Source organism: Procambarus clarkii, chromosome 30 (genome assembly GCF_040958095.1).
Source record: "Procambarus clarkii isolate CNS0578487 chromosome 30, FALCON_Pclarkii_2.0, whole genome shotgun sequence".
In the NCBI taxonomy this organism is placed as follows: domain Eukaryota; kingdom Metazoa; phylum Arthropoda; class Malacostraca; order Decapoda; family Cambaridae; genus Procambarus; species Procambarus clarkii.
Window position 1 is genome coordinate 19,882,708 of NC_091179.1, and position 19,466 is coordinate 19,902,173.

At 39.5% G+C, this 19,466-nt stretch overlaps 1 protein-coding gene across 7 annotated transcripts; it reads right to left on the bottom strand.

Moving 5' to 3' along the window:
- Positions 1-1,546: 1,546 nt before the first annotated feature.
- LOC123765430 (uncharacterized) lies at positions 1,547-17,151 on the bottom strand. 7 transcript variants are annotated; one of them, XM_045753987.2, is made up of 5 exons: positions 13,954-14,114; positions 12,405-12,630; positions 9,995-10,182; positions 8,016-8,066; positions 1,547-7,662 (listed from the first exon to the last, which is right to left on the bottom strand). In XM_045753987.2, the coding sequence occupies exons 2-5, from the start codon at positions 12,580-12,582 to the stop codon at positions 7,582-7,584; spliced, it is 498 nt and encodes a 165-aa protein (XP_045609943.1). In that variant the 5' UTR covers positions 12,583-12,630; positions 13,954-14,114; the 3' UTR covers positions 1,547-7,581. The 7 variants fall into 7 exon arrangements, with proteins under 7 accessions (XP_045609943.1, XP_069190117.1, XP_045609944.1 ...); XM_069334016.1 differs by lacking the exon at positions 13,954-14,114 and adding an exon at positions 17,077-17,151 and having other exon boundaries at positions 6,129-7,662; positions 12,405-12,627; XM_045753988.2 differs by having other exon boundaries at positions 6,129-7,662; positions 12,405-12,627; positions 13,954-14,109.
- Positions 17,152-19,466: the final 2,315 nt, after the last annotated feature.

Consider the following 19,466-nt stretch of genomic DNA (forward strand, 5'->3'; position numbering starts at 1 on the left):
GAATAGGTACCTGGTTGTTAAACGATTTGGCGGGTCATATTCCGGGGAAAAATTAGAATTGAGGACTTGCCCGAAACGCAAAGCATGCTATAGTGGCTTTAAAAGTGTAAGAACTCTTGTAAATATGAAAATAAATAAAAAAAATGAGATCAGCCCTGTCGGGTTTGGAGTGTTATTAATCCTGTGGCCCTAAACCGTTGTTGGCATGAGAGGTAAATTAGTTTTGGGATGATTTTTGTAGCATGATGTTGACTTTTCTCCAAAGGTTAACGAGGACAGGAAGCCGGCGCCTTGTCAAAAGTCCCTCTATTTGCCCTGATCTTTTCCAGCTTGATTTTAAATTTTAAGTTTTGGCATCTACGGATTCGGCGGGTAGGCGGTTCCATAGGTTTATAACCCTGTGGGTGTAAAAGCATCTGTTCTCACTCCTACACTGTGGCTTGTTGAACCTGTAACAGTTGTTTCTTGTTCGTGTTACATCTGACCTTTTGACGACATTTTCCTGATCAACACCCTCCAACTTCTTCAATATTTTACAAGTGTAATTTTACAAGTTTTACAAGTTTGTGGTCCTCAATCATTCCTGATATGAGCGATGACTTAACTCTGGAATGATTTTTGTGGCTCGGTGTTACACTTTCTCTAAAGCAGCTATGTCCTTCTGAAGATGAGGTATCTATGCTTGGATACAGTAATCCAAGTTTTTGGATCACTACCTTCTCTTCCTTAAAAGTCGTCAAAGGTACACTTGATTATTCCAAGGGTTTGGTTAGGTTTTCTTGCTGCTAGTAAAAATATCGGAAATAGATTCAGCAAGAGAGCTGCATGAAGTGTTGGTGCAGGACACTATGTACAGACAGTGTATAGTATGAACGAGAAAATTAAGAATTGGTGAAGTAATGGACATTCTGAGAACCATATGTGGTGTTAGAATAGTGCAAGGAATGAAAATGTCAGATAAAGATCATAAGTTGATAATGCACAAATTAGGTAGAGTACACAGAGATAGTTCACACATGCTAAATGGACAATAGGTGCCTGGTGAAGATGCCTTGATCAATTTAGCAATGATGAAGACATGGAAAATGTTTGAGGTAGCAGGAAATGAATGAGCAAAACTGATATGGTAACAGTTAAGGCTGCTTGGATTTGGTTTAAAAGGAGGCAGTGATTGTACAAAATTTGAATGTACTGTACAGTATGCCTGGTCTTATGAACCAGTGGAGGGTTACAGTTTGCTGGTATTGCAGCCATTGAGCTGCTCTTGATGGCTGCTGGAGTGTTGCAGTTTATCTATAATGCTATACTGTATACCATAGTGTGACATATATAATAAATAGATGAGTGAAATGATTGTATGGTTATACAGCATATGCAGTCTGTAGAAAACCTCATGACATCCTGAAAACACAGAACTCAAGGCAAATTTAAATTTTACAGCATTAGGAACTTGTTTACTTTTAAACTTAAGCAAAAGAATTGGTTTTGCAAATGCATTCTCCAGAATCACAAACTCCATTAATGTTCAGATCAATTAAACATTAACTATGAGTCAATATGTTTATTATAGTTAATAATCATACATTAATTCATACAAAACAAGATTCAATGTGTACATCTTTGAACTGAGATTTTAATCCCAATTACTGTAGTATAAATATTACATTACCTTATTTATACATTAATGTGTGATTATCACATTTCACGATGGGGGATGTATAATCACGTTTTCCCCCAGCATGCCTCTAATTTACAAGAATATTTTGCTAAAAAAAAAGTTGTCATATAATGTATTTATTTAAAATAATTTTTAAGTGGTTTTGTAAGAAAAACACATGATTTTGTGTGTAAATATAACATATACTGGGTCGTTGGTGGCCCCCTTCCCCCGCCCCAAAAAAAAACAATCCTATCCTCCGGCAAATACAATACTGTAATTAATTATCAAAATACAAATTGGAAAATTACACATGAATTATTAGCATTTATATAAAGATGCTAAATACAAACATACAAAATATACAGTGCAAACTCGATTTACAAATTTTGAGTTACGACCCCAATTTCATCGGAAAATTTGACTTGTGACCTTTGCCTCGACTAGTGACTGTCGATACACACATGGGGTCAACCGAGCACGTGGTTTCTGGTGACTTGAGCCACCCGCTTAGTGACAATCGCGCTTGAATTCTTTATAAATAATTTAATTGTTTTTGTGCTTTTTTGTTTTTTGAACAAAAGTAATTATTGTACTGTATATCATGCCATGGTCTCAATAAAGTCAGTGGTAAGGTTTAACCTAAGAAAATAGTTGCAAGTAGATGCAGTAGAGGATGTCCCTTCCTCATTATGAAAATGTGTGAAGTATGGGAAGAGCTGCAAAGTTTTGTTGAAAAAACGTGCCCAGATGAAGCTGTAGCAGATCATTGCATTCACCTTTTAAATGATACTGTGATGTCTCACTACAAATAAGTGTTAAAATGTAGGGAAAACAAGTGTCTTTAGACAGATTCTTAGTATGACAAGCAAGCAGTGAGCCACAACCAGGTCCTAGTGGTATGCCTGCACAATATACGAGAGAGAGTACCCCAGAGAAGTCATCACTACCTGAAGTTATAATGAGAGGGAACTCTCCTTCCAAACAGTAACACTTCCTCCCCACTTCCTGACCGTCTTCCATATGCCAACAAGAGTCCTCAATAAAGGTAAGTTAAACATACTGTATTGTAGCTAATACAAAGAGTGGTATTCAGTATAAAATATATTTTTAAGTTAATATTTTTGGCGGTGTGGAACAGATTAATTCAAATTAAGTTATTTCTTATGGAAAAAATTAGTTTCGAGTTACGACCCGTCTCTGGGAATGGATTAAATTCTAAGTGGAGGTACCACTGTATTAGTTTCCTTAGTAATCTTTTCTTATGAATGAATACTGAAAATGAGAATCTTTAAATGAAGAAAAAAGGCAAAGTAACATAGCTGGTACAAAATACAGTAATGTGTTTGGAATAATAAATTCATATGATCACATATTAGATATACAGTACTTAATGTTAATACTGTACTGTATATCATCTAGTAACACTAACTGCTGCCTGGAATGCTTAGAAACTGTTTAGCAAATGTCATGAAAGTAAATTCATACAACGATACTTAATATTATTTTTCATGAAAGTACAACATTAAAATCTTTTAATTCATTTTGTTAAGGACAGGAAGTCTTTGTATACAGTATATACAAACCGTTCTCGCAAATTCGTAAAGTCAATATTGACTTATTAACTACGTGCATAGGTGATATACTAAACATAATAGATACCCCTAAAAAGATTCATAGAAAACACCGACCTTACCTAACCTTGTTAGTATCTTAAGATAAGCATCTTATTGCTTCGTAATTACAATTATTACTTAACCTATACCTATTATAGGTTAGGTAATAATTGTAATTACGAAGCAATAAGATGCTTATCTTAAGATACTAACAAGGTTAGGTAAGGTCGGTGTTTTCTATGAATCTTTTTAAGGGTATCTATTATGTTAAGTATGTCACCTATGCACATATTTAATAAGTCAATATTGACTTATTAAATTTGCGAGAACGGGTTGGTATATATATACTACATACTTAAGGCTTGTATCGAGGTCCCCCAAGGTCGAACTATTGCCCCTCTCCAGGATACAACCCCACAATATTTGCCTATCTCCTGGGTACATATATACTACTAGGTGAACAAAGGCATTAGGAGAAAGGAAATGTGCCCAACCATTTCTGTCGCACCTGTGAATCAAACCCAAGATCACTGATTACGAGTCGAGAATGATGCCTACTGTAAAAGGCCCTAAAGACCTCCCTTTTTTTTTTCAGTGTTACACAATGTTATACACAAAGAAAGACACTGTATATCCTTAAAACAAATCAGAATTACAATTAAACACAAATGACATTTAAACACAGTGTATAACAAATTCTACTACTGACTACAGTCATAGTTCAAAGGTGTTCTATATAAAAAGTTACATTATACAAAAATAAATACCATGTGCCTTTCTTAAGTATGCAAATATTGTTAGCAACTAAGTAACAAGAAACATGGTACAGTGATATTTTTTCTATTTTTTGCTATTGAATATATAGGATTCAAGTCGAATCTGTGCAATTGCCAGCCTTCAGACATCTGGACAAAATCAATGTCTGAACACAATGTACTGTACACACATGTTTGAACTATTTTGTAAAACCATTATGCCATACAATTGGTACCATTGTAAGCTTACTGTGATACAATTTATGTATAGTACACAGTATATTGAAATACAACACAGTGAACTCTATATATAACAAAACACAAAAAACAGTAGTATACCTCTGTACTGTAGCTTTATATTAAAACTAATATTAGTGTATGACCGTAACCTATTTCCTGGTGAATTAGTTCTATATTAGTCACAATTTATTATGTAGGTGCACAACAAAATACAGTATCGTATATATATAAATTGCTGATATTTTAATAAATCACATTTCCATTACTAAAACAGAAAATGATGCAACTTTTGGCACATACTAAATATGCAGTTTAACATTTTAATTAAATGTGTGCTTTGTAATTAGTCAAAACATTTAAAAACAAAACAAAATATGATTAAATAATAAAGCATCTCGCTGCACAAAAATCCTAGAACGTAAAAGACTTCTTTTACCTTCTTCGTTGGAAGACCGTAAAAGGTCTTCCAACAGAGGCACTGTAGAATAAGGTAGACGCCAACAGACTCTTGCCAGCCACTACTGTGGAACACTGGGGGAAGGGGGTGAAGAGAAGCATAAAGACTTGCAAAAGGCAATACAAATTAATGGGCCCATTCTGTGATCAAGATGTTTATAAGGCAATAAGTGTTACTCTGTGCATTCAAGATGAAGTGTTGCCATATGTGCTCTATGTTTGTGTGTTTCTGTATGTTTCAGACATGTAAATGGCATTCACATATTACCCTGTGCTCAAGATGTTCGTGACCCAATTAACCCCAGCATCAATGAAAATGATGCTATCAATTTAATGATGTCAATGTAAAGTCTTCACAGAATCCAGGCATGTAGTATCCTCACCGGAAAAATGCGATTATACCGTCTCATTTCTCAAAGTTCTCTCAGAGAAGGGAATATTATCAGGAGAAAGAGCCAAGCCATTATGACTATACAGGTATAGCACTTGGAAGGGATCAGGATAAGGATTTGGGATAGGATGGAGGAAAGGAATGGTGCCCAACCACTTGAATGGTTGGAGATTGAACTCAATCCCCAACCATTCAACAGTGCTAATTGCATAGCAGATAAAACACGGTGCTAATTGTTTTTTTCATAATGCTTAGAAAGGCAACTAAGGCGTCATAATGCTTAGGAAGGCAACTAAGCCCTCTTTCACCCAAGGCTGGCTTCCTTCAAGACCAAGCAGAAGAGTGATAATTATTAATTAATTATATTAGTAATTCTCCGGCCCCAACCACGACGGTCTCCGGGTTAGGAGTCCCTGTGCCTTCTTTACCCAACTTCGAGGTCAACTCCAGAGCTCTCGGTTCCTGTGACAACAATTATATTGGCATCTGCCTTTCCATTGGAGACTTTCGGCACCGTGGAGAGGGGGGGACCTGCTGTTTGGGTAACAGCTTCTCCTCCGTATCAACCTACCTGGCTTTGCGCCCTGGAGAGGCCACTCTAGACCGACAACTAAAGTGCAACTCCATAGTCTCCCGAGACTGATGGATGCCTACTACAGTACTACTAGTGTTGAATGACATCCATAGAATCTATAGGAATTTTGTATATGAAGCACATTAAATCTCTTTCAGATGACAGGACCATCATCGGTCTATCTCTTGTGGGCAACAGGAGCAGTTTAAGGGTTAAAGGACAGGGGTGTGTAGAGATTGTGGGGATGTATACTAGGTTAGGTTATTGTCTTTGTTTTTTCTTCCTTGATTATGTGTCACTAGGGACAATTTGTAAATTGTCTGATGTCCATATTTTGTATTTATACACTATTCCAATTATATGCACTCTTGTAGGAACATGGGTTGCAAATTTCAGCGCATAAAACTTTGATCTTTTATGTAAAAGAACAATAAAAGCATTGAGGACTAAACTGTTAATTTATATACAGTATACAGTACAGTGAAATATTCTGAATGTTAATGAGGACTACACTTATTTTACACGAAAGGCGAATACATCTCTGCAGCGACTTGTTCGCATCCAAACCTCCCACCTCACACTTTCCTTTCTCCTCAATGACATGGCCTGGAGGAGATTTTGCATTACAACACCCTGCGTTTGACGTTTCACTTCCTACAGGCCACACACAGGCATCTGTAACCAGTGCTGCCTGTGTTCGAAGGGCACCCTGCTGGTTCACCGGGACTCTCCAGCTACGCCTGGATTGATACGGTACATACAGCCCGGCGCTGTAGCTGCCCCTAACCCAACAACTACATACAAAGCTGACATTATGAAAAACTTTAAATCTAAATTTTGTGCGACGTCAATCGGGTGAGCAGATAATAACTGAAGAATGAGTGTAAAGAAATGAGTACAGTATGTTTAAATTTATGTAAATTTATATATGTAGAGTAACAATATCAAGGTAGCCTCAAAAAATTAAACCACATATGTAATATCTCTTAGTAACATCGCATGGTTAACATTAGGGAATGAATAGCATGTGGAACATGTGCTAGTCATATTATCAAGGAATGGACATCATGTAGATTGTTGGTACCACCTTCAGAGTGGTATAGAACAAACGTGGAAAACCCATTTGTAGCGGTCCGTATAATTACCTAAATCTACCCAAAGCTTCCTAGCATTACGTACGTAAAGAATAAATATGACATATTTACTCACTATAATGTTGGTGCTGCATGTAGAACATGAAAAAATAGATTTTTACTCTGAAATAATACAATTTTATAACGAAATTAGACAATATTAAGTGGCAGGTGATGCCACAGGAAGTCGACGTTCTAAGTGATAATGTTGTGGATTTGGGTAATTAGATGTACCCAGTTTCATTATAAAAATATATATTATTTCAGAGTAAAAATATGTGTTTTCATGTTCTACATTCAGCACCAACATTATAGTGAGTAAATATCTCATATTTACTCATTACTTAGGTAATGCTAGGAAGCTTTGGGTAATTAGACAGATCTGTTTGTAGTGTCATCAGGGAATAGACACATATGGAGTGTGTAATACTAGCATCATCAATGTGGAATCTGAGAATGGACATGAAATGGAGTATCTGTTCCTAGCAAGAACAGGTATTGTACCAGTGAAGCCCTAAATGGAACAAGAGACATGATACTAACATATCACATTAGCATCATACAGGGACAATTAACAGGCAACAGTTGCAAAGAATCATACAAGGGCACTACTAGGCAAGTGTTGCTGAGGTATCATTTAAATTTGTGCAGTATTCACATGGAATGTTCTGATGGACGGATATTGTACAGATGTACTGAAGTCGTTATCCCAAGACACGATCAGTACAGGCATGTTGAAGCTGGCATCTGCAGACATGATTAGAAAAGCTGCTCAATGTTTTGAGCCTGAATCATCTTTATGTTGTCATACTGGCTCTTGACACACCTGTGCATGTATATCTGAAAATTAAATAAAAGTTAAGAAAAAACTTGACTTGGGTGGAATGCAAGCTAAACAGTAGAGAGTTATCAAATGTATTCTGCTGAAGTTACCTTACTTAATAACACAGCATTCCTGTTTTTCTTTATTCTCAATACTTTTGAATCTACCAGTTCCAAAATGTGAAGCAGGTGGTTCTGGAGGGACTTAACATGTTCATCTGTAGTCAGTTATCAAACTGGGTACAGATACTGGGTACATTTTATTAATTCATTAAATTCACACATATAGTCTGATTTAGCCTAACTTAGCATTCAACAAAATTGAAATTTGCTTATTTAATTAAATTAGTTCCAATAAGTGAATTACTCACATGGGCGGCAGCGAAGAGCAAGTAGAGGCACGTCCACAATACCGACAGCAGCTGAAACAAAATCAAACTTACTAACTGCAACACACTTGACATTTAGACAGGCAGATTTGTAAACCTCATCCTGGAAACATTCATATATCAACACATTAAGCAAGTCACAAGAATGAGGGAAGAGGATGTTCCATTAATACTGGATTTAATATTCACCAGAAAATAAGAGATATTTGACATTCGATAACTTCCTTCATTGGGAAAGAGTGACAATGTCTTTTTGGAAATTAAATATGCAACGAGATATAATCTAGAAGGGAATGGGGAAATTGAAATAGTTGATAAACTTGATTGCAAGAGAGGGCACTATGGGGAACTTAGCAAATTCTTTAATGAATTTAATTGGAAAGACTAGTTGCTAAGCAAGGAAGTAAATGAGATTACTCAAGGGGCTAGGAAGAAATAAAGCAGTTGGATCACATGGTGTTTCACCTTGGGTGCTGCAAGAATGTGCAACTGAGCTGAGCATTCCACTCCAATTGATATTCCAGACATACTTGTGTACAGTGATCATAGCAGATATATATAAAAAAAAAGGGCAAACATAGTTCCAATCTACAAAAATGGTGGCAGATAAAACCATCAAAATAATATACGTGTATCATTAAAAAGCATGGTAGTCAAAACCCTAGAAAAATTAGTTAAAACCAAATGGGTAGAACACCTGGAAAGTAGTGACTAATAAGTCAGTCAGTCAGTTTGATTTTCAAATAGAAAGATCCTGTGTAACAAATCTACTTAGTTTTTATGATAAGAGCCACATAAATTCTACAGGAGAGAGATGGTTGGGTAGACTGTCTATCTGAACCTAAAAAAGGCTTTTGACAGAATCCCACAAAAGAGGTTTTTTGGAAACTGGAACATGCTGGAGGGGTGACAGGGAGACTTCTGACATGGATGAAAAATTTTCTGACAAAAATGAGGCTGGTAATCGGAGGCAATTAATCTGACTGGAGGAGTGTTACTAGCAGAGTACCACAGGGTTCATTTCTTGCACCAGTAATGTTCTTCGTCAACATAAACGACCTACCAGAAGGAATACAGACTTATATGAACATGTTTGCTGATGATGTTAAGCTACTAGGGAAGACCTAGATAATTATCATGTCCTTCAAATTGATCTAGATAAAATAAGTGCTTGGAGTGCCATGTGGTAAATGGAATGCATTGTGAATAAATGCCATGTTATGGAATGTGGAATTGGAGAAAATACACCACATACAATTTACAAATTATGTAGAAAGGAATTAAATAATTCTAACAAAGAAAGAGATCTAGGTGTGGTTTTGGATAGTAGACTGTCACTCGAGGAACACAAAGAACATTGCGAGAGGAGCGCATGTGTCACTTTCCAACCTCAAATTCACTTTTAATTAATTACATGGATGGTGAAATACTAAAGAAACTGTTCATGACTTTTGTGAGACCAAAATTGGAATATGCAACAATTGTATGGTGCCCATATCTCAAGTACATAAATAAACTGGAAAAGATGCAAAGGCACAATACAAAATGGCTTCCGGAACTGAAAAACAAGAGTTACAAAGAGAGGCTAGAGGCATTAACTATGCAAAAGCTAGAAGATAGAAGAAAGAGGTGATATAATTACCACTTACAAAATAATAACAGAAATTGGCCAAAATGACAAACAGGAATTCCTAAAACCAGCAACTTCAAGAACAAGAGGGCACAGATTCAAGTTAAGGAAACAAGAGTACCAAAAAAATATTAGAAAGTTTTCTTTGCAAACTGTGGAAGATGGTTGGAACAAGTTAAGCGAGGTGGTGGTGGAGGCCAAAACCGTCAATAGTTTCAAAACATTATATATGAAAGTACTGGGAAGATGCAATACCACAAGCCTAGCTCTCATCTTGTAACTACACTCAGGTAATTACACTTAATTACACAAACACACACAAATGACTCACGTAATGGTAGTAGGAGGCCTGAAGCCAGAGAGCAAAGGCGATGATCATGAGGATGTAGATGAGGTTCTGTGTGAGCCATGGCAAAATGAGGCCTCGAAGCTCTATGCTTAGCCCCTTCACCATCAGGATAGATGTTATAATGTACACAATGTAGAAGAAGATCATAAATCCACCAGCACTTTTCATGGCTGTTGAAAGATAAATTTATTTAGTATTTAATAAATAATTAACCTTTTGATTGCTCTATGCATTGATCAATATATAGGGAAATCTACCATTCTTCCTAGTTATATCAATATACTGTACTAGTTCCACTGATCCCTTCTTTTCTGAAATTAACCTAAAATATAAATACTGTACAGTATATGAAGTATTATTCTTTCAAAAACTCAGCATATGTGACAATTATGTCATTTATTTAGAAAATCCTCTATCATCTGCCTAGATGAAAAAAATAGAACCTGCAAAAATATTTAAGATTAAAGGGAGGAATTGTTTATTGCAATGTGCTCATTAAATAAAATTTTTGTATTGCTGATATTGTGTCAAAAAAAAAAAAAAAAAAAAACAGTTCCCTGTTCCATGGCTCATCTTTCTCAGGTCATTCGCAGTGTCGTCATTTCTTTGTTATGGTAATGGCCACACAAACATAAAACGATTAAGAAAAACTGTGTTTCCAATTCAGCAAACAGCCAGCTACTCCTGCCTAGCTCACTTGTAGGAGGTTCAAGTTGGCCACTCACCAGGAATTCAAGCGTGTTAATTTGCATTTTTACTTGTTTGACTATTGCAAAATGTTTAATAATACTTCGGGTATAAATTGAACGTTATGTTCATCTATAAAATGACACCACACTTTAGACTGCAGATAGTAGATGAAATACTTTATTTAGATAAGAGTATTAACTGAAATATGTACTGTAGGTGGCTGATGTTACAGCACAAGCAAAGTGGTCAGCAACCTTATTTCTGGTTGTCCAACAGATGCTGAAGGTCTAATTATTACACAACCCATTTAGAGAGGAATCTTACCAGTATTGACATATACTGTATATATATTATACTCACTATGCTTTCACTACTATTGTTTTACACATCATTTCAATAAAAGCAGACAGTATTTGTTACCCATAAGAACTGCAGGTGCCTCTGTTTTCATCCACCCAAATGTCCAGTGGCTTGCATTATGGGAACTGTTGAATACTAAAATCAAATATGAATGTACAAGGCAGAATGGTACACAAGTTTTGGTCGCATTTTCAATAGATCTCAATAAAGCGATCACCGGTATTAGCCACCCGTATGTTTAATGGCTCCTTTCTTAGTATTTAACATGGCATGTCAGCATGTTTTGGTGTTTTTTTTTAAGGTCAACCATAGGCACTTAGGCATCTATGGTGTCAGTCATTGACCATATCTTTTTTCTTCCCCATGATGCACCTTTCTTAGGCATCTATCCTCGCAGTATTCCACAGCTTAAGAATTCTAACTGCCTTAGAAAAAAAATATTAATTCACTAATGCCAAGTTTCAAACTTTCATGGGGCAGGGAGGCATTTAAAAAAAATATCCTAAAATTTTTTAGATTAAATTTTATTCAGCAACGTAGGCACATTATGAGTTTTTGATGCAAAGGGATGATAACTTTACCCTACCTTAAAATACAAATGTTACTATACTGATGCTTGAGTGAACAAACAGGGACTGTCACACTTTCATTCCATCCAATCTTAAGGATGGGCATGACCATTTGACAATATTTTTTCTTAAAATACAATAACTATTATACAATGTGGCCCACATAGAACCACACGGTTCCACAGGATTCTGTTAGAACCACAAGATAACAGAACATGCTGTTTCCTATACTTTAGCTAGAAGAGGGGGGGGATGATACACAAGGTCCTATTCAGGTGAGAGGGTTATACTGTACACACAACTGGAAATTGCGTGTATAAGTTGAATGGGTGGACAGCATGGGCTAACAGTTATGTGGGGAAGGGGGTGGGATTGCTAGGACAGAGTAACAAGGATGTGGGAGCAGGGGTTATAAGGATGTGGGGGTAACTAGGATGCAGGGGTGTTTGCAAGGAAGTTGAGGTAGGTTACAAGGAGGTGGAGAGGAAGTTACGAGGATGTGGAGGAGGGGATATGAGGAAGTGGGGTTTCACAAGGATGCTGGGGTTATGGGGATGCAGGGGGAGTTACAAGGATTTTGGGGGTTACAAGGATATGGGAGGTTACAAGGATATTGGGGGGTTACAATGACATAAAAGGCATTACAAGGATATGAGGGGGTTTACACGGACATGTGGGGGGGGGGGAGTAAACACTATGCAGGACAAGCTTATATTCATCCCCCAAAAATGATGGGTGTTCATCACATGGTAAGCGATGCGGGGAGGACTTACTTGTGTCTACGTCTGTCTCAAACAAAGGTAAGAAGAACTGGGAGGATTCACCACCATCCAGGCAGTAGCAAATGTAGATGATAGAAAAGGTGCTAAAGAAGATGGTTGTTGCCGCACACGCTTTGCTGGCCGACTTTATGTCGTCGTAGTAGTACCACGGTGACCAGCATTCCTTCATATTGGCAGTTTTAGGGGTGGTGGTGGTGGTAGTGGAAATCTGCGTCTACTGGAAGAGGAAGTAACAATGTTAAGGGGCTGTCAGCCAACTTGAGGTACTTTTGGCAAAAGAGCAAATTTTAATAATAGGAGCAACAGATGTAGTGGTGGGTGATTAATAGTAACAATTGACTTAAGTGCTGGTGGCAAAGTGGTACTCGCACAATTTGTAACGAGATAAATAATATTTATTAAGAATTATTATTATTATTATTATTATTATTATTGATTTACAACTGCCAACTGAGAGTGCAGACCAAGCTGCACTGGGATAATTATGTTAAGTGTTTCTTGTAGGGGATGACATCTGCAACACTAGGAATTAGACTAAGAATAATTCCAAAGATCTCTGAAAGACTGCTGATACAAGCAAAGATAAATTCTGAAAATTTCCATGAGGGCCACTAACACTTTAGCGGCCTCGCTGAGAACAGGAAGCCGATGGCTTGTCAAAGGACAGAAATTAGTTAATGTGTTTATGTCCTCCAAGAGGATCAATTACTGTACAGTAATTGCTTTCTCCTCAGTTGAAATAATAGGCTTGAAGTGTCAAAAAATTTTAGTCAGGAAATATAATTATTTATGAAATGTGTTAACTTTTGTAGAACAAACTACCTTTAGCCTAACATTTAAGGATTAAAACCCATATAGACTAGGCCTAAATGCTTTAACAATTTAATCATTTGTACATGCTAACAAAAAAAAAAAATCAATAAAAGGTCTTGTTTAGCCTAATATGAGCAGGAATTATTGGTTCATAAACAAACTGTGTGAGTGTGTAAGAGACTCCTCTCTTAACACTACCACAAAACATTGTCAAAGCACAACAGAGGTCAACTTTTTATGTTGGTACTGTACTGTACACATCATCACTTCATCCAGTTATGATTGGTCTTGGTGAATCAATATATGTGAGCGCAGGTTAACCTGGTGTTCACTCCGTTACTTGTCAGTGACATAACCACATCCCTCCCTCTCCAAGGATACCTTCAATAATCACAAAAGTTTTGGAACTGAATTTGAATTGATTATCCCGCATACATCAACAGTCAGCGCTCACCAACCTGTTGCTCTGGTTAACTTAGTAAACCAAGTTTACCTATACACTCCAGACACAGGGCAGGACACAGGGGAAGGCCACAGGAGAAGGACACAGGGGAAGGCCACAGGGGCAGGACAATTTGACGAGGTTTAAGGACTAGCCAAACTTGCTAGTAGACTTAAGAGTGTGAGGGACTCCACCCAGCCGTCCTCATGAACCCCGTCTCCTGCCCTTTCTCTCCCTCACCGCGATCCACACACCTCACCACTCACACCAACACCAAACAGTTACCTATATATATGAATGTCTCACTACAGCGAGCTAATACATGGAACCTTTGTCCCGAGAAAGTGAACCACAGCCACAGCAAGAGACTGGTAGGGGAGATGCCTGAGCGTGGCCGTCACTGGAGGAGCGTGGAGCGTGGGGGCCCCCCTCACACTACCTTACCATCATTCACCACCGCTCCCTCATTTACTCATATATTCCTCGCTTTATAATGCCGATTGCAACGCTACTACATCGGATAATTATATCAAATATCCTGAGTAACCGTAGTCGGAGGGAAAATGAATTGAAATGCAGAAACTCGAGCCGTTTAGTTCTTATTTAGCTGGAGTAGTTGGTGTGGATTGGGCGTCTCCAGCCACATCCCTCACAGCCACACTCACCAGGGGCCTCCTCCAGCCACATCCCTCACAGCCACACTCACCAGGGGCCTCCTCCAGCCACATCCCTCACAGCCACACTCACCAGGGGCCTCCTCCAGCCACATCCCTCACAGCCACACTCACCAGGGGCCTCCTCCAGCCACACTCACCAGGGGCCTCCTCCAGCCACACTCACCAGGGGCCTCCTCCAGCCACATCCCTCACAGCCACACTCACCAGGGGCCTCCTCCAGCCACATCCCTCACAGCCACACTCACCAGGGGCCTCCTCCAGCCACATCCCTCACAGCCACACCCACCAGGGCCCTCCTCCAGCCACACCCACCAGGGGCCTCCTACAGCCACCATTATCAAAGTGTACAATCTTATTCAAGTATCACAGTATGGTTTTGTAAAACAATTTATCGTAAATAACCTGTTCACGTTTCTGGAAACTGTAACCACTTACCCTGACAAAAGACTGCAGTAGATGCAGTGGACCTGGACTTTTCTAGCACTTTTTATAAGGTACCACAAGAAGGACTGATCCAGAAACAATTGTTAAAACAAAGAAAGTAAAAGGTCGTCCTAAATGGATCAACTTTTGTTTTTGTAATATACAGAAACGCCATAGATGAGAAAAATCACACTCCACATCATCAAATTTGCAGATGAGAAAGATCTGTGGTAAAATGAGGAACGAAAAATGACAGTGAGGCCTTGGAAAACAAACTACATGAACTCTGAAATGGTCTGAAGAATTGCAAATACTTTTCAATATTGAAAAATTGTAAGACTTTATACATGTCAGGCATATACACTATCATTAACTACCATTTTGTCATTAATGGTGGTCATTAACCACCATACACTATCATTAACCACTATAATTTTGCCCGAAACGCCAGGCGTATTAGTGGCTTTAGGTTTTGTATGTACTAACTCTATCTATAAATCCAGCATTATGTTTGTAACTTATCATCTATGTACTTTTCCTGAATAAAAAATTTAATTTAATTTACCATGTCAACAACACGACCCCTGCAATTGATTTAAAAAAATAAACCTATTAGAGTTGTAACTCTCCAGTCAGTGAAAGTTGTTCAATACGCATAGGAGCTGCGGTAAAAAAAGCCATCCTAACCTTAGGAATAATCAAACGAACCTTTGACCTCAAGGAAACAGAAAGTGGCTAGTCATTGTGCAAATCCCAGGTACGCCTCCACCTGGACTACTATACCCAAGCACCGAGACTTCATCTTCAGAAAGGATATGATCGCTTAGGCAGACGAGGAGTCACAATAACGTGGTTGATGTTGACCAGACCACACACTAGAAAGTGAAGGGACGACGACGTTTCGGTCCGTCCTGGACCATTCTCATCGACTTTAGAATGGTCCAAGACGGATCGAAACGTCGTCGTCCCTTCACCTTCTAGTGTGTGGTCTGGTCAACATGATCGCTTAGGAAAGAGTAGAGCGGCCAGCTAAAGGAACAATCATCCCGACAACTACGTCAACTCTCATGAAAGGCAAGATTGACGACCTCAGAACTAACAGCCCTACAAAATGAAATTCAAATTGAAATTTACATTTTTATTCAACAGAATGTGTGTGCAAAGAACATAAGCGTAATGTACAATTGTGGGGAGAGGAGTTAGACAATCTAATGAAGCCACTATTACGTTAGTTTAGTTTAGTTCATTTATTATGCACCCCATACCCATCTTGTGGGCGGTAGTGGAAAGGGTTACAGAGGCACATAATGGGCTCAGGGACTGAACCCCACAATTCATTTAGCTAAGCAAGTTACAATCTTGATGAGCTAGTTACAAAATTCAGTATAAGTCGTCACATCAACAAGGGGTTCGAGATCGACCACAAGTACAGTTTCTAAATTAAGAAACTGACATGTGGAGAGCTAGTGTCACAATTGATATGTTTGTCCTGCACACCGCCCCACGACCAGGGAGCCGGGACTTGTGATCCTGTGGTCTCGGGTTCGATCCCGGGCGCCGGCGAGGAACAATGGACAGAGTTTCTTTTACCCTATGCCTCTGTTACCTAGCAGTAAAATAGGTACCTGGGTGTTAGTCAGCTGTCACGGGCTGCTTCCTGGGGGGGTGGAGGCCTGGTCGAGGACCGGGCCGCGGGGACACTAAAGCCCCGAAATCATCTCAAGATAACCCTCGTCCAGTGGGCAGCGGTGGATAGGTTACTATCACTTAGTTACTACCTACAGTTACGTAAAGCGTTTCGGGTAAAACTTAAAATAATTTTGAAAAACAATTATTAAAGGTGTGAAGGGTAAAGACTTAATACTAAAAAGAGAAGCTAACAAACCAGGCACAACACGACTGATCGCACTGAAACATTCAAAATACTAAACAGCTCAGATCACATCTTTAAAAGGTTCATGTAGCTTATCCAATAGTGGGGAACCTTTGACAAGCCGCCGACTTCCTGTTCCCGTCGAGGCCATTAGAGACGCTGTGGCCCTCAGATAAAGCCACCCAAAACCTCTTTGTTTTTTGCTTAGTCCTGAACACAGACCGCTCAGGACTAGAGTCAAGTCGCAGTGTACACAGCGAGGAGCCGGGAACACCTGCCTGTATACCCCAGCAAGGAAGGATCTCCTACACCCACACAGTCAGCTCCATGCTCCACTACGCTCTCCCACCACTCATCACTATCAAAAGGAAGAATTTGGAAGGAAGAAGAAAGAAGAAAAGGAAGAAAACAGAAGGTCCACAAGGTACTCAGTACCTTAAAGTTGAGCTTGATACCTCCGCTACCAGGGCTGTGGAAGGGACTTGTTATCTCCATACAGACAACACATGCTCTCACTCCATGGCTTATACCACAACCTGCTTATCACAGAAACACACGAAATGTATACGTGTTTCATAGTATTATAATTTAATAACAATTATAACAGCACTTCACTCACTGGGTGGTTGAGTGCTACATAACCCATTACACTATATGTAGTACACCAGATTAATCCTGACTGTGCAGGACGGGCCAAGATATACATATGATAGCAGGATAACTGAAGTGGCAATTCTGTAGTAGAAAATAGAGTAATCAATCAACTACACGGCTTAGCCCGTGACATTCACAAGTACCATACTTTATTCCACCGTTAACATTCAACACGGATCACTCCACGGATGCTGCCCAACCGGTACCACTTCACGGAGATCATTCAGCAGGTAACACTCAACCAGTACCCCTCCACGGACGGCTACAAGTGTAAGGGAAGACAAGGACGAGCATGGGGGAGCCAGCGGTCACTACCCCTGAGGTAAAGAGGTGAAGGGTTGCCAGAGAGTCACTCCTCCACCACTGGCCTCATCACCACTAGACGCACAGTAGTAGCTTGTTACACAGCCTAAATGTTTGCAATGTAGTCAACAAATCATGAAAAGGCAAACCAGAGAACACTGAGAGAAACCACATAGACATTAGCCAATTTTACGATTTATATAAACCAGGCCAAACATGCAAATGAAAGAGGATGTAGCTATAAGTATCTCCGTTCACGCAGCCTTAACAAAAGATACTTTTGTTCCTTAGTGCGGCTTGTGAGGAACACTGTGAGGCGGCAGAACATCTTGTACAGAGCACAACACTAAGCTCCTACAAGTGACTGTTGATATATATATGTTAAACATGTAACCTAGCTTATCTTGACTATAATTGCTAAGCTGAATGCATTTTGGGGTAAAGTTGCTGAACCCATTGTGCCTCTGTATCCTTTCCCACCACCGCACACAGGATGGGTATGGGGGTTCACTACCACTGACAGGATGGATATGGGAGTCCACTACCAGTGACAGGATGGGTATGGGGGCCCACTACCACTGACAGGATGCGTATGGGGTCCACTACCACTGACAGGATGGGTATGGGAGTCCACTACCACTGACAGGATGCGTATGGGGTCCACTACCACTGACAGGATGCGTATGGGGGTCCACTACCACTGACAGGATGGGTATGGGGTCCACTACCACAATCAAGTCGACAATCGACTTGATTGTGGTCCAGGACGGACCGAAACGTCGTCGTCCCTTCACCTTCTAGTGTGTGGTCTGGTCGAACATACTTTAGCCACGTTATTGTGACTCATCGCCTGCTTAAGCATACTTGTAATTAAGACTCAATAAGATGAACGGGGCTTTTATATAAGTGTAGAGCAGACCATAATACACTAGAGTAGGAGAGAAACAGTCTGCATACAGTGTAGAGTTATCATAAAGTGGTCAGAGTTCGAGTCCTAATCAGGAACGTTTGACTGGGCACCATTCCTTAACTGTTCGCCCCTGTTCACCCAGCAGTAATTGAGTACTAATTGGTTGTTAACCGATTGACGGGTCGGTTCTAAGGGAAACTAGAGGGGTAAGGGTTTACCATGAGCTATCAGAGAGTAAAGCTCTCAGTCTGCTAACAAGAGTCAGAAGTCGTCTACTCTCATACCCACATTTTTTTTTTTGAGATATATACATATCTCATATACATATTCACATGTGTAAAATAAACAAATCAGAGCTCAGAGAAAGAAGTACCATTGAGGTGTGATAACGACATAATTAAGAAATGCAGACGTATCCTGGAACACGACACAAGACCTACCTAGCGTCCTAGGCCAGGAACACTGCCTCCCACCACACCCATGAAGGAAATTTGAGGCTAACTTTATCATTTTTGCTCTGATGTACAATCACTTTATTGTAGACTTTCATCTAATATACCCAACAACGTTCTTGTTGACTTACTCTCTTGATTGGTTTCAAAGTAAGGAAAGTTTCCACAGTGACAAACCCCATTGTTGTTGTTGTTGTTAAAGATTCGCTACCTAGAACAAAGTTCCAAGTATCACGGTCTATGGTGAGCCCGTAAGACAAACACAGGCTCACACCAGACACGCCAAACTACACAGTAATTGACTCGTTGGTGGTGTGGTGTGAGGCAGGCGACCCATGAAGCCAAGCAGCTATCAGCGAGTGATCAACACCTTCCAGGCGCGCGCGCATGCACACACGCACACGCACGCATGCACACGCGCGCGCACACACACACACACACACACACACACACACACACACACACACACACACACACACACACACGCACACGCACGCATGCACACG

What these genes read in the sequence shown, in the direction of transcription:
- LOC123765430 (XM_069334016.1), bottom strand. Translation starts at nt 17,136, where the DNA reads ATGGAGATAACAAGTCCCTTCCACAGCCCTGGTAGCGGAGGTATCAAG. An exon ending in GTATCAAGCTCAACTTTAAG is followed by an intron (nt 12,628 to 17,076) that starts GTACTGAGTACC and finishes CTCTTCCAGTAG; the next exon opens with ACGCAGATTTCCACTACCAC. An exon ending in TGAGACAGACGTAGACACAA is followed by an intron (nt 10,183 to 12,404) that starts GTAAGTCCTCCC and finishes ATCTTTCAACAG; the next exon opens with CCATGAAAAGTGCTGGTGGA.